Below are 13,225 nucleotides of genomic sequence, written 5' to 3' on the forward strand. Positions count from 1 at the left end.
AAGTTTTGCCCTCTACCAAAGATACTCACTGTGGGTTTATTTTGCCTATAACATTGACTCACACACCGTACTTGTAAACATCACCTGACTGGTGTGCAGGAGTTTTTCCAGGGAAAGGGCTGGATACCTCTTAAATAACCTGTTCCAGAGCTCTCTCTTTCAGAGTCTTTAAATAGCAATGAGCTTGGCAGACCTTTCTTTTTGGAAATAAAGACAAACTTCCTGTACTCAAGATAAGCTCTTACTGCAGATCTTCTCAGAATAAAATTCCCTGAAGGGACATCTCCCTTACAAAAGCTACTATTTGTCCTTCACCAACACAACTAATGTACTTATGAATGCCAACGAGCTTTTGTAAAGACTGCAGCCAAAGGTTGAGTATTTAGATATTTTCTTTTTAAGTATTTCCTTGGACTGTAGAGTTTCATACTGCCACAGGATCCTGTCTCACTCCTGTCACCTGCAGTCACATGGGGCTCCACAGGATTGTTGGAATAAGCAGTACCTTTCCACCTCCCCATGCCTGGGGAAGGAAAAAGCAACACTTGCAGCAACAACAGACTCTTGCAGCTCTCAGAAACTTTCAGCTCAAGAAAACAAACAAACAAACAAACAAACAAAAAAAAAAAACAAAAAAAACCACAAAAAATCAGGGAAAGCAAATATTTTGCTTGTATGTGTGTAAATAGTGGGCTCTACTTAAAAGTGCTCATGCTTTAGGCCTCAGCTTGACTCCAGGCACACAAATGATCCCACTAAAGCCCAAGACTTACTGAAGGGCAGCACTAGATTAGTCTCTACACATTTCTTGTTCAATCCGATGCCAGTTCTCTAAGTTTTCATTTCAGCTTCCACCATTGTTGTGCCTTTTCTTTCTGCCTGTTAACTCCTGTCAGCTGCAGCAAAACAAGGCTAAAAGCCATTTGAGCTGACAAGTCTGAGCTTCAGGAACTCCTCACAGCACCCAAGACTTTCCTTCAATAATATGTTGGGTTTGGTTATTTCATTCATGAGGTCCAGCACAGGTGTAGCATCTGATCTACTGTGATTGTTATGTCTGCTAAAGTGGCACCTTATTCTTTGAAACAGGGACAGGTGACTCTCACAGTCACAATTTTAGTCAGGACTTCTTGTCGATGCTGATTTATTGGAATGCTGTGGGAGTTTATTCCAGACATGGCTTACTAGAGCATGTTGCTTTTCAGTTTAATATATTAACAGTGTAAATAACTACAGAGAAGGAATTTATCAATGTGTATGCAAGCTGGGCTCTGGTGACCTGGGAGAAACTGCCCAGAATAATTGCTGCTGAAAGAGTTTGACTGCTGCAAGGTAAACAAAAAAAAAAAAAACCCAAAAAACCCAAAACTTACCTTCACTGCAGCAATAGGCAGGCTGTTTAATAATTTTGTCACAAAGCAGAGTATAAACAGGTTCAGGCAGTACCTAGAGGGAACTGGGTATTCTTCCCCCTCTCCCAGTCCATCTGATTTCACTGCAATACAGTGAACCCAACGTTCAGAATACAAAAAGCCCCATTCAATGGCAAAGAGGCAATGTCAGGACAGCCTGGGTGAGGTGTCCAGCGTGTGAATACCTCCACAACCTTAATCCTTTTTGTGCTGTGGTGCCACCACTGGCTGCTGACCCAGACCTGGTTTATGATGCCTGTAACCCTTGCTCAGCATCTCAGTGTGATGTAAGAACTGCCCCTAAAGCTGGTTTGATAGCACTTACTGCTGAAGGAAATCACATACTGCACTGCCTGGGCAGCAACCAGCAGAAGTCAAGGACTAAGAAGAGGTGAGGGGCTAAATTCTGCTACAGTCTGTTAAATTTCTGTATATTTGCATGAAAGTGATATAGAAAACCACTAGTAGTATCTGGTTAATAGTGACCATGCTGAAGTGTATAGTAAATCTTGTAATTTTAGGGGCTAACCTCTACATTAAATGCAGATTCTCAATGAAGTGAGAATCTAAATGCTAAAGTTTAATGGTGAAATAGTTGCAAGCATCTATTCAACAAGAGACTGGAATGAGACTCAGGTTTCAACAGGCACATTCTCACTTCTGAGGCAACCAGAACTAGATCAGGAGGTTCCCTGCCAGATTGTACTGCTGCAGACATGGTAGAGTATTACAAAATGAAATGTACTTTCTGCTGTGGGAACACAGGAGCTAAAAAGTACCCAAATTTTATGGGGGGGAGAAAGTAGAGATGAAAAGGGAAATAGGGGGTTTAATGTGAATCAAAGTGCTCTAAACAGCAGAGGAAAAAAAATCTGCTGTAGCATTTCCTTGGGACCAGAGCTGCTTATGAGCTGTAGTGCAAAACTGCCACTGTCTCTGTTTCTGAATATCCTCCTCCCAGTGCAGCTCAGCACCTGCACTGCTGCTGCCTTTGCAGAGCTGACCTTGGAGCCAATGGGTTTGAACCATGAAAATAATGCCATGTAAATTTAAAAAAGCTCCTTGGGAGCCTGTGGCATGAATCTTGTATGTGGCAGTTTCACAGTTAACATAAAGCACTTCATTCGTAATCTGCTGCTATCAACTCTTTATCTTCTCCATATCCAGTACATGCAGGATAAATATTTCTTTACCAGTGTAAAAAGCAGAGAAGTAGGAAGTCATCATACTGAGAGCAGCATTTTACCTCCTGTGTACCTTCAGATAAGCAATGATGATAGGACCTGCCAGTTTATAACAGCTCTTTATTTTACTGATATTATAAAACATCATCACATGGCTCACCTGTTTTGCATCATGAGCTTAATTTTCCCTTTTATTATAAATACTAACAAATTAACTTTCTTTTGCATCAGCAGTACCATAAAAAACTCAGTCTAACTGGACATATTTTTCAGTGATCCCCTGAAGCAAAAATCCCCAAGAATCTGAAGTAGATCTCTGTACTGTATATAAATGTAGTTATATATATATATAATTGTATCAAAATTCACCATTTCTGTATATCACTCATTATTGTGATTTTTCAATTACTAAATTATGTCAGCATTACAAAAATATGGACATCCATCTAGTTATTTTGCTGCTTTATAAGATATTTAATAATTGAACAGACAACTGCAAAATTACATGAATGCAATGGAAAATCATGTACATGTTAATTTAAGAATTCCACATGGACTTTTCTTATTCCAAAACTTTTCCAAATTTTAGAAGTCCAGTAAAACTTTCAGTAACCTCTTTCTTTGATCACATACACACAAAAAGTTACGATGTATGTGTATTATACCTTACATACCATATGTAATTCTAGACATATTTATATGCAAATATACGTAACGTACTCTGAATATATATATATTGTATGTTTTATATATATATACATATAAAACACACAGAGAGTGATACCACAGATGTGTATGTATTTAGTCATACAAGTGTGTGCATAAATATATATATATGGTAAATTTTTCTGATGGGACTGCTGCACGCAGTGAGAAACCTGTGAGTAGTGTGAGGCTGCTTGGCTTGGCTTTAGAGTGCAATTCACATGGACTTTGAGTAGGTTGAGCTGTTTATTTTTCTTTTGGAAAAGGAAAGAACAAGCCTCTTATGGAAAAAGAAAAGATGGATAGTCTCTTGAACTAACATTATTCTCATACATTCTTAAGTGAAACATGTCCACCATAGAACCTTTGGGTTATGTTTTTAATTTGTTAGATAAATATTTACTTACTGAATGTGTTTCTACTGCTATGCACCGGATCAACCAGGACAACTCTTATTAAAACATCTTAGATTCATACTCTGCATATTAAAAATACATAGTAAAATTCTGAAACTAGTCACTGCTAAAATGTAGATCTTGGATCCTGCAAAGATCTGAAATACCTGCTTAAAATTACCATTTGAGTAGGTCTATTGATGGGCTTTAGTGCAAGTGCCTAAATATTTGCAGAATCAAGACCCTTTATTTATCAAAGATTAAATTTGGGAACTCACACCTGAGAACATATAGTGGTTGCTTCCATCAGTAATTCCCACCAGGGAGAATGTTATGTTTTGCAGTAATAGCCAGAGCATACTCTTGAGGGTGAGAGAAATGGACTTTAACTCATGTCCAAAAAGTCAAGGTGGGACTGACTTTAAACAGAAAAAACAATGACTGCCAACAAATCTTCCCAAATATACTACATTTTATTTCTCAAGAAGGCCAACATTGCATTACACTTTAATAACTTCAGCATATTTTTCTCCTTAAATATATTTGTATAACATAATACCAGCAAATATATAGCTTTAAAAAAAATTAAATTAAAAATTGCTTTGGGACTGAAACTGTGTGCTTCAAATTTTCCCCACAGCAGTTTACTGGCAGCTGGGTTGCAAACCCCAGAAAACAGGTGTCTGTGGTTCGTAATGCTGACACAGCCTCATTTTACAGTGCTGGAGAACATCTCAGTAGAGAAACCAGCAGGTGCACACAAGCTGCCAGAAATCCTACAGCTCATCCCATGTGCTTGTTCTGCTGTGAGATGGTAAATTGATTTAAATTGCCAAAATTACAAAACAAAAAAACAACAACAGGAAAAGAATCCCCAAAACAACCAAACTAAAAAAGAACTCCAGCAAAACTGGGACTTGTGCTTCTAGAAGGCCCTGACCTGGTTTGCAAATCACTTCTCCCTGCCACCCAGCTTTGGCATCGTTTTGCCTTCCTTATTGCATATCTGTTGATCCATCCTGTAGCTGAAGTGTGTATGTAGTGTAACTGTACGATGCAATAAAACTCTCAAAAGAATTGGATTTCTGCAAATCAGATTGGTGAATTTTCCTTATCTCTGGATTATTTCTTTTTGTGGGGTCTAGTTGTACTTTGGTTGAACCCAATGGAGGAAGTCCCACTGAAGTCAGTGATGCAGAAGGAGCATGTTCAAAGACCTCTCCAGACAACCTCTTTGTGATTCCCTCTCTTGCAGTCATTTTTTAAAATGTGCTCAATTATCACCAACTTCCAGTGTTAAAATTCACTCTTTTTTTAATACAAACATTTACCACAGAAATATGAAGGGAAAAGCCATTAACTTCTTTGCAGGTTATTACCTATTTGTATGACACAAAAGAAAAATCATCATTTACAGTCACAAACTGTACATAGTATTTGGTGGGAGTATATTTTGTGGTTTAGAGATAAAAAATGGACTGCTTCAGTGGCAATTAAAGTAATTACTGACGAGATATAAGACTTTAAAATCAAGAAAGGGTGATAATTTGTCTACAGAGACAATCATTGTAATACGTCTAACACAGAAGTTTGGATAGTAGAACGGTGAGTAGAGGGGTGTGGGGAAGGAAAGACACCGTCATGCAACACAGCACTACTTCTTGCTCAGTATACTCTTCAGGCTTCTCTCCACTGCTTCATCTAACTCTTCCTCCAGCTCTTCCTTCTTGGACATGGCCAGTTTGGACTGATAATCTTTTACGATTTGGTCTATATACGGGGCACTCTGAGTCCCATGCAGCATCAGTGTCCACTCCTTCAGCACACCCCGCTGGGGCTGGCTGCCAACAAAGCCAATCTCCAGAGCCCAGGTGCCTCGGGGGTCTTCTCCCCAGGTGTGAGTCGTCATGAAAGGCCATTTGTCAAAACCCACCTTGGAGTCATCATCCCTGGGGCGCCGGCTCAGCAAAATGGACTTTGTTCCCATTGGTGAGGTCATGTTGATGTTGAGGTCTCCTCGCCGAGTGGAATTCACGGTTATAACTGCCTGCACGTGTTCGAGGTACCGCACAAAGTTCTCCTTCCCCTCACACGCATCGGTTGTCAGCGTGAGGAACAGTTTGCCACTTGGTGGTATCTTTCTGTGGGTCAAAAGATAATTAAGCAAATTAAAGCAGTACAATGTGGCTTATGCTAAAACTACTGGGTTTTGGTGCCTCACAGAAAAACACTGTATGATTTTCCTTATTAATACATGAAGAAATAGTTGCAAACTTAGCCAGAAAGCAAATATTCCCCTTTTAGAAAATTATACCAAAACCTTAATTTGAAAATAATCATGAAATGTACATCTACACAAAGAGAGAAATAATGCAATTTTAGAAGCACATACTGCTCTTTAAGGACTAACGTTAATGGTTCTCTTTACTTATCACTCCTATATTGGGTAATTGCATAATAATGTGCATACTCAGTAAAAGAACCATGAGTCATGCCAGTTTCCTTAAATGACAGCAGTAAATGGCTCTCTGGTGTTGGAGGAACCAATGGCACAGAATTTCAGTGCAGTCACATTAAAGCCTATGTCCTTGTTCTGCTTTGGAAACCAGCACAAGCGTGGGATGCCGGAGTTGGCTCATTTGAAAAATAAGTTTTTCACAAAGATTTCCATCCTTGAACAGCTCCTGTACATGAGTACATACACCAAGGAAAGAAGCTGCACGTGTTACTGAGTTACCAAAGTGCTGTCTGGCCCGGGAGCTGAGGCTGTAAAGTGCCTCTAAACCTGTTGGGGTCAGGATGCAACTTCAATTACCCACTGCCTCAGAAACTGGCTGGCAGAATACACAGAAAGTGTAAAAATGCTCTACATCTTCACTATCAGCGTTCTTTGAGCAGTGTGACATTTTCCTCTGTCTAAAAGAAATAATTGAAAGACAAGAATTACAGCAGTCATTACAAAAGGAACCAAGTCACAAAAGACTCCAGTCACCTTGTCATTATCTTGTCTTCCAGTGGCTTCTCCCTGACCTTAGTTGTGCAAATTGAGAATCTTTTGAAGTTCATTGGCTACACTGTGGTAATGAATACCTTATTTTCAAAAGAAATCAGTACCAGCTTTTTCCCTCTGCTAATGAAATACCGTGTTCTTTAGAGACCAGTGAAAGCATTTCACTCAAGCCTAGCTTCCAGGAATTCTTTTCTTCTTGAGATGAGCTCCAGGTATTACACTTGGTGCATCACTAAGTGGTTCAGGCCAGTCTCTGTTCCCCTTCCATAGAGTATTACCTTCTTGGAAGTACTTGCAGAGCAAAACATCATTTAGATTAAGATCCTCAAAGCATTTAAACACTTACTTTAAACTGAAAAACCTGTGATGTTCTGAGTATTATGGGGCAGAAGTTGGTATAACATAAATATTGCATAGCTGAAATATTTGAGCATCTAATATAATCCTCTTGAGATACTTATTTTACGTGGCAAAGCACAAGAAAAATGCACTACGTGCAGACAGAGGTGAAGGATTGTAATTTCACAGTTGCCATGTGCTTGCAGTTTCTCTGCATGGGAAGCCTCAATATGAATTCATGTTGTCTCACGGCCTTTTCACACAGTGGGCAAAGCTTTGTCAAACACTGCTTCATTTCCAGAGATGTGAAAAGTGTTTTATCTCCTTCAGTTAATGAGGAGGGACATTGCAGTGTGAATCTTTTCCTCGTGTCCAGACTAAAGCTCAAAGAAACAAGAGCAATGTGTTCCCACTACATCTGCTCTGCAGAAGGCTTGACAACTGCAAAAAGCTTTTCTCTCCACCTTCTCAAGTACCGCAAAGCAAAAGTTCTCTCAGCTCTCTAAAAACATGAGAAAAGGCTTCCTCTATTTCCCCCTTTCCTATTAACTAGGATCTAATAGTCTCTGCTTCACTAGACTAATTACTGTAGTCTAGCTGAATTTTCCTAAAGAAACAAAAAGAACAAGGCTTAGTGGAAAAAGCCTGACACCAAGGTGAAGAAGAGAAAGTGGATTTTCTGCAGCCTTACCATGTGTCACTACCCAACTTGTGTATATATATATATATATATATATATATAGTATGTCCATGGCATAGTAGCCAGTGGGAGACTATATACAGTATATCCACTTTTGTGTGGGTGGGAGATGAGCAGAAGGAGCTCCTGTGTGCTCCTGTTCCTCAGTTAATGGACTACATTGTCTTAAAACTTAAACCAGCCAGAAACCTTGTCAGGTAAAGCTCCTGTTGCTAACAAAAGTTTCTATTTTAAATTCTGATTGCTTTCATCACACGGTATATTATGTCTGTTAATTATTTCCTGGCCTTTTGCTTAATTGACAATGCTGCTCTGAAACGTACATCCATATCAACTACTCACCTTCATAACTCTATACCAAATACATATGTTATGTATACAAATATCTATACTTAAATAAAAATATAGATAATATATATAAATAAAATGTTGCTTCAGCAAACCAAACTGAAAGAATAACCCACTTATCCACAGCAGAAATGCAGAGTTTTCATTTTCAAGGAATCTCTGGAGATGCTGGGACTTAGCTAGCTTTTTTTTTTACAGTGCAATTCAAAAAAATGTACATGTTGCACTTCATAATGCTTATCATCTCCTGTCAGTGACATTTTCATTGGGGAACACAAATATTACAGCAGTGCTGTTAATATATAGATGTGTCAGGCAATTGACAGGGGGGCACCCTTACAGCCTACAGAAAGAAATGTTCTCTCCTCTTCTAGGATGATCCCCATTTCAGTAAATGGAGCTGCCCCAAGATAAATGAGATTATTGTGCATTTATTTATTAATAAACTAAAGATATCCTAAAACTAGCTTTGGTATTCTCATTTGTTTTTTACCTGTGAGTATGCATAGGACAGATAAATTAAAACTCAGAGCTCAGCCATAGAACTTTGAATCATGCAAATTCAATTTGCAAGGCTGGGGGAAAACTCACTCTTTCCCTGGTTGAGCTATGTGCTAGGGTGGCATCGTGGTTTGTTTTCTTTTTCCAACAGAATAATGTTGCCTTCAAAAATGGCACTGAAAAGTCAAATTTCAAATGGTATAGATATAATTTAGGCCATTATTCAGTTAGTATTTCAATTACTTAAATTAAACTAAAGCTGTTGTAGTCAATTAGCATTCATTCATTCATTTGTTGACTCATTCACTTTAGCAGGTAAAGGTAAATCAGAAAACATCCTGACTACTTACCCTGAAATTACCCTGAGAATTGAAGAGCTTAAAGCAAGCACAATTAAATGCTGTAGTGCTCAGCGCTGGTACCTGTAGATGATTGTTTCAGTCTTCGGGAGATAAAATTGTCTGCTGAAGAATCTCATAGTGAGATATCACCTAGCTGATAGGTATTTCATGTGGCAGAAGCTTATGTAATTTGCAGTGCCAGTCTTACAGATTTTCATTTAGGGCTAGGCTCTTTATTCACAGAAACTTGAGCACAAAAATACCTGTGAATGCCCAGGAGAAATGGTTGTTGCTATTAACACTACTGGCACCAGCATATGGGATGGACTATAGAATGTACTGCTCCAGCAAGCCAGGAACTGAAAGTTTCATCAAGCACTGCTGATAAAAAATGTTTTATCAACTTATTATTAGTAATGCTACAGTTTCTTAGGAAACAAAAAACTTCAGTAAGTTTCTTTAACTGTCTTTGCCAACATAATTGTATGCTTGCAGTCTCCCAGATGCCTGGAAGAAGCCAAACACATCCACTGGACTATTCACTTACTCAGGTTCCTGTATTGACCCTCCAACACAATGGAATCTCTCAGGAACAGTCTTCCAGTCTTTTGCCATCTTAACCATGGCTCCTGCATCTAGGACACCATAGCCAAACAAATGGTTGAACTCCAGCCCAACGCCGTTCCTACGCCACCTGTGAACCTCGTCATGAAGCTGGTTCCTCTTGGAGGTGAGCACTGTCAGATGCTGCATGTCTCTCCATGTCAGATGCAAGCTGTGGAAGTGCAACATGAGAAACAAACATTGCAGTATTTCCAAGCAGATGTTAAAGAAAAACTGTGCTTGAGTAAGGCTCTGGGTAACGTTTGCTTCTATGAATAACACTGAAATTGTAACTACACACATATCGATAACAAAGCTTCTACTGATCTCAGTGGGAACAAGAATAAGTTTGAAGTACTTTTAATACTTTTCCAAATATGTTCTCCAAAATTGTAAAACCACTTCTGATTAAAAATAGCTTCTTTTAACTAGACATTATAGATCCAACATGCAATTTTTGAACTACTAAAATGAGTAAGATATTATACCAGATCCAGAGAGAAATGCAAAAAATTCAAAGTTTATAAAAAAATTTCACCTAGCTTCCCTCTTAGATCTTGTCCCCTTTTTCTTGCCTGCTCCTCCTGCTTTTCCCATGGACCTTCCAAGATCCACCCTCAGAAGCCCTAATCTGATGAAACTGATGAGCTCTAATGATCCAGGTGTTAGCAATGTCAGGATGCTTTGGCTATGGATATATGGGCCGTGGGTGGCTGCAGCTTTGCAGTATAAGGTATGGCAGAGGCTTTTCACCCATGTTATATTAGCATGGATGGATGCAGTCAAGTAACATTTGCCTAGCTGCAATGGTTATTTTTCATCATCTTCTCTTGTCTTCCTAGATGTACAGTGATTATGATAAGAGGAAGGGCACTTATTATTCTAAAAAGCTTTAGAACTGACATTCTAATTCTACATAACTAAAGCTATTCCAGTAGTTTTATGATGAACTCTTTCAACATCACAATATATCTGATTCAAACCATCAGCCTAAAAGGATCTGCTTTTCAGCTTTCTGTGCCCCAAGTAATAAGCATGTGTGCGTGCTGAATGTACACCAGAATAGCCAATTACTGTCATTCCCCCAAGGTGACAGAAGGCAGCTGAAAAGAAGATATCACTTGCATCATTCTTATTGTGATCTTTTAAGAGCTTGCTACATATCTTAAAGCTGTACTTTCTATTTCATAGATTGGTCTGGTTTGAGAGACATGTCAATCCTATACTGTGTATGAGCTGACAGACATAATGCAGGCAAGAACAGGCTCCATGGGAGATTGTCAGCGACTCCTGGCAAGGTTCATCCAGGACAGTTCTGCACAATACAATTTAAAACAGCCAGAAGGATATGGGAGACACTGACAGTTCCTTCTCTCTCCTGCTGCCTTCTCAGCAACGTCTAGAAATTCTAGTGCAAGCGAGGGGTATTAAATCTAATTCCTATTCATGATAATGGCAGAGTAATTCCAGTCTTTATGTGTACCTCAAATGAGGAAGAATTTATAATAATTAGGTTCCAGTCCAGTTTAAACATTCAGTGGTCAGAAAATTCATTAAACATTTACATTTTTATGGCCATATTAATATTTTATATAGTGGCTGTCCCACTGAAAGAATTTGATAGTAGAAGGAATGATCATCCAAAGCTAAACATTTGGCATGTGTTTTACATGTATAAAACCTGAAAAATGAGATTTGGACCAAGTAATGTTCTGAGCATGACAGTCATTGCTCTGCTAATGTAAACTTGGCCTCCTCTCACAAATCTTCATTACTCTGCACTGTTGAAGGAAACTATGCACATAGTACTCACTTCATGCCATGGTTACAGCAACTGAAGCTCTGTAACTAAGCAAATGTTGCCTCAGTTCATGAAAAAAAATAACATGAAGTAAAAAGGTGGTATAAGTTATTGAAAGGAAAACTTTTCCTAATCAATAAAGAAGAAGATAATGCTTCCAAGATATAAAAAAGGTTCCAGTGTCAGGAATACCATGGAGAATGGTAAACAGACAATGGATATTTATTCCTTCATGTAACAGAGCAATTACACAGCACAGAAACAAGCTACCAGCAATGGGTTAAGAAAACAAAGAAAACATTCCACACCACCATTGCAAAAAAAAAAATAAATATTGAGGAACTGATTGTTACTGGATGATCTAGGTGCCAAATACAGATAATATGAAAAAGAATAGACAACTTTAAGGAAGATCAATCTGCCGTTGGCTATTAAACGGAAGAAACCCACTGCTGTCTCTACAAATCGTGGATTGACAAAGCTCTTGTTGAAAGACCACTCTTAATCCCCATTTCTTGTCCTCTTCCTAAGCTTCTGTCATTGCAGACAGTATCCTGGCACAAGATGAATTCCTGTCTCATATTACAGGGTCATTCCTATGTTTTTGTGGGCTGGGCATTTCACAGAGGACATGTGGAGAAATTACATAATCTCTTCCTCCAAACAGTGCTAGAGAGGTCTAATCCCCAGATGCAGAGGATGGGGAGGACACAGAGAGAGCCAGACAGCCAAAATACATCTGCCAATGCAACTTTGGCAAAGCTGTTGCTCCATCTGCAAGTCACCATGCACGCCACTGCTGTACGAGGCGGCTTTTGAGTGGGTTATTGCAGCCTTGTGCCACAGCCAGCCAACTGAAATGATGAACACCATTCAACAAACCACAGGCCCTCTCCTCTCCAGAGCTCATGAGGAATTTCTCAACAGCATACTTAGCCTCCAGGGCCAGGGCGAACACTCCGGCTGCTTCAGGGGCAGCTGCAGACGTGCCTGAATGACGCAGGGTGCAGTTGCCATACAAATCTGTTGTAGCCTGCAATGATATTAGATGTAATTAATGAAACCAGCTATCCCATTTTTGTTGCAGCTACAGACGCAGAAAAATACAGAAAGTGGAGTTTGTGCCCTTGCTCTTTACTTGTGTTCATGCTCATGATCTGTTCTGTTTTTTGGAAGAGTGTATCAATTTAAAATCACAGTGAGACACATTTAGAGCACAAATGAAAGAACAAGTCATCAAGTAGTAAACCAGTGGTCTTTTTCACTTAGAACCCATCTATTTCTTACAAACACAGTTTAATCAAAGGCCTTAAATTCCTTTCTGATTATCAAAAAGATTTGAAACTAGAATTGTTAACACTATTGAGCTTTTTAACATTTGTCCAACTCTGAGACCAGCAGCAGCACCAGGCTGCTGTCTTCTGTGCAGATTAGTTACTAGCAGAGACCAGAAGAAAACCTCAGAAATGCATTTTATGGCAATAATTACAAAGATGCCACAGATAATCTTGGCTGGTATCATCACAGAGCTGATTGAAGACAGAAACCAGTGCTCTGTCTGCTACTGCATGTGGGCATTTAGGATTGCGCAGTGTGTCTTGAGGGTTTGAGACAGGGCCATGGAAAATGTACAACAGCTTTTTGCAAAAACTAACCTTGAGTCAGCACACCTGCATTTTCCACTCTGTAAACTGAACTGAGTCCTGGCTAGTCTGAAGGTGCTGAAGAGCAGTGATCACTACAGTGGAAGAGAATCCCAAATACAATTGAACAGAACCTGCCTCTTTTCCAGCTGTAGGTATGGCCCTGCAGCAACAGCAGGCTCTGGTAATCTGAACCCCCATATGTCCTCTGTGAGTGACTAAATGTCATTCTGCTCTGTGCTG

At 39.3% G+C, this 13,225-nt stretch overlaps 1 protein-coding gene across 1 annotated transcript in view; it reads right to left on the reverse strand.

Moving 5' to 3' along the window:
• Positions 1–4,148: 4,148 nt before the first annotated feature.
• PCSK2 (proprotein convertase subtilisin/kexin type 2) overlaps positions 4,149–13,225 on the reverse strand; it is a 97,948-nt gene continuing 88,871 nt past the window's right edge. The window contains exons 10-12 of the mRNA XM_053974002.1: positions 12,272–12,372; positions 9,483–9,710; positions 4,149–5,837 (exon numbers count right to left, since the gene is read on the reverse strand). Coding sequence (XP_053829977.1) covers positions 5,351–5,837; positions 9,483–9,710; positions 12,272–12,372 — 816 coding nt within the window. The 3' untranslated portion in view covers positions 4,149–5,350. The remainder of the gene's footprint in view (positions 5,838–9,482; positions 9,711–12,271; positions 12,373–13,225) is intronic.

This window comes from Vidua macroura, chromosome 3 (assembly GCF_024509145.1).
Source record: "Vidua macroura isolate BioBank_ID:100142 chromosome 3, ASM2450914v1, whole genome shotgun sequence".
NCBI lineage: Eukaryota > Metazoa > Chordata > Aves > Passeriformes > Viduidae > Vidua > Vidua macroura.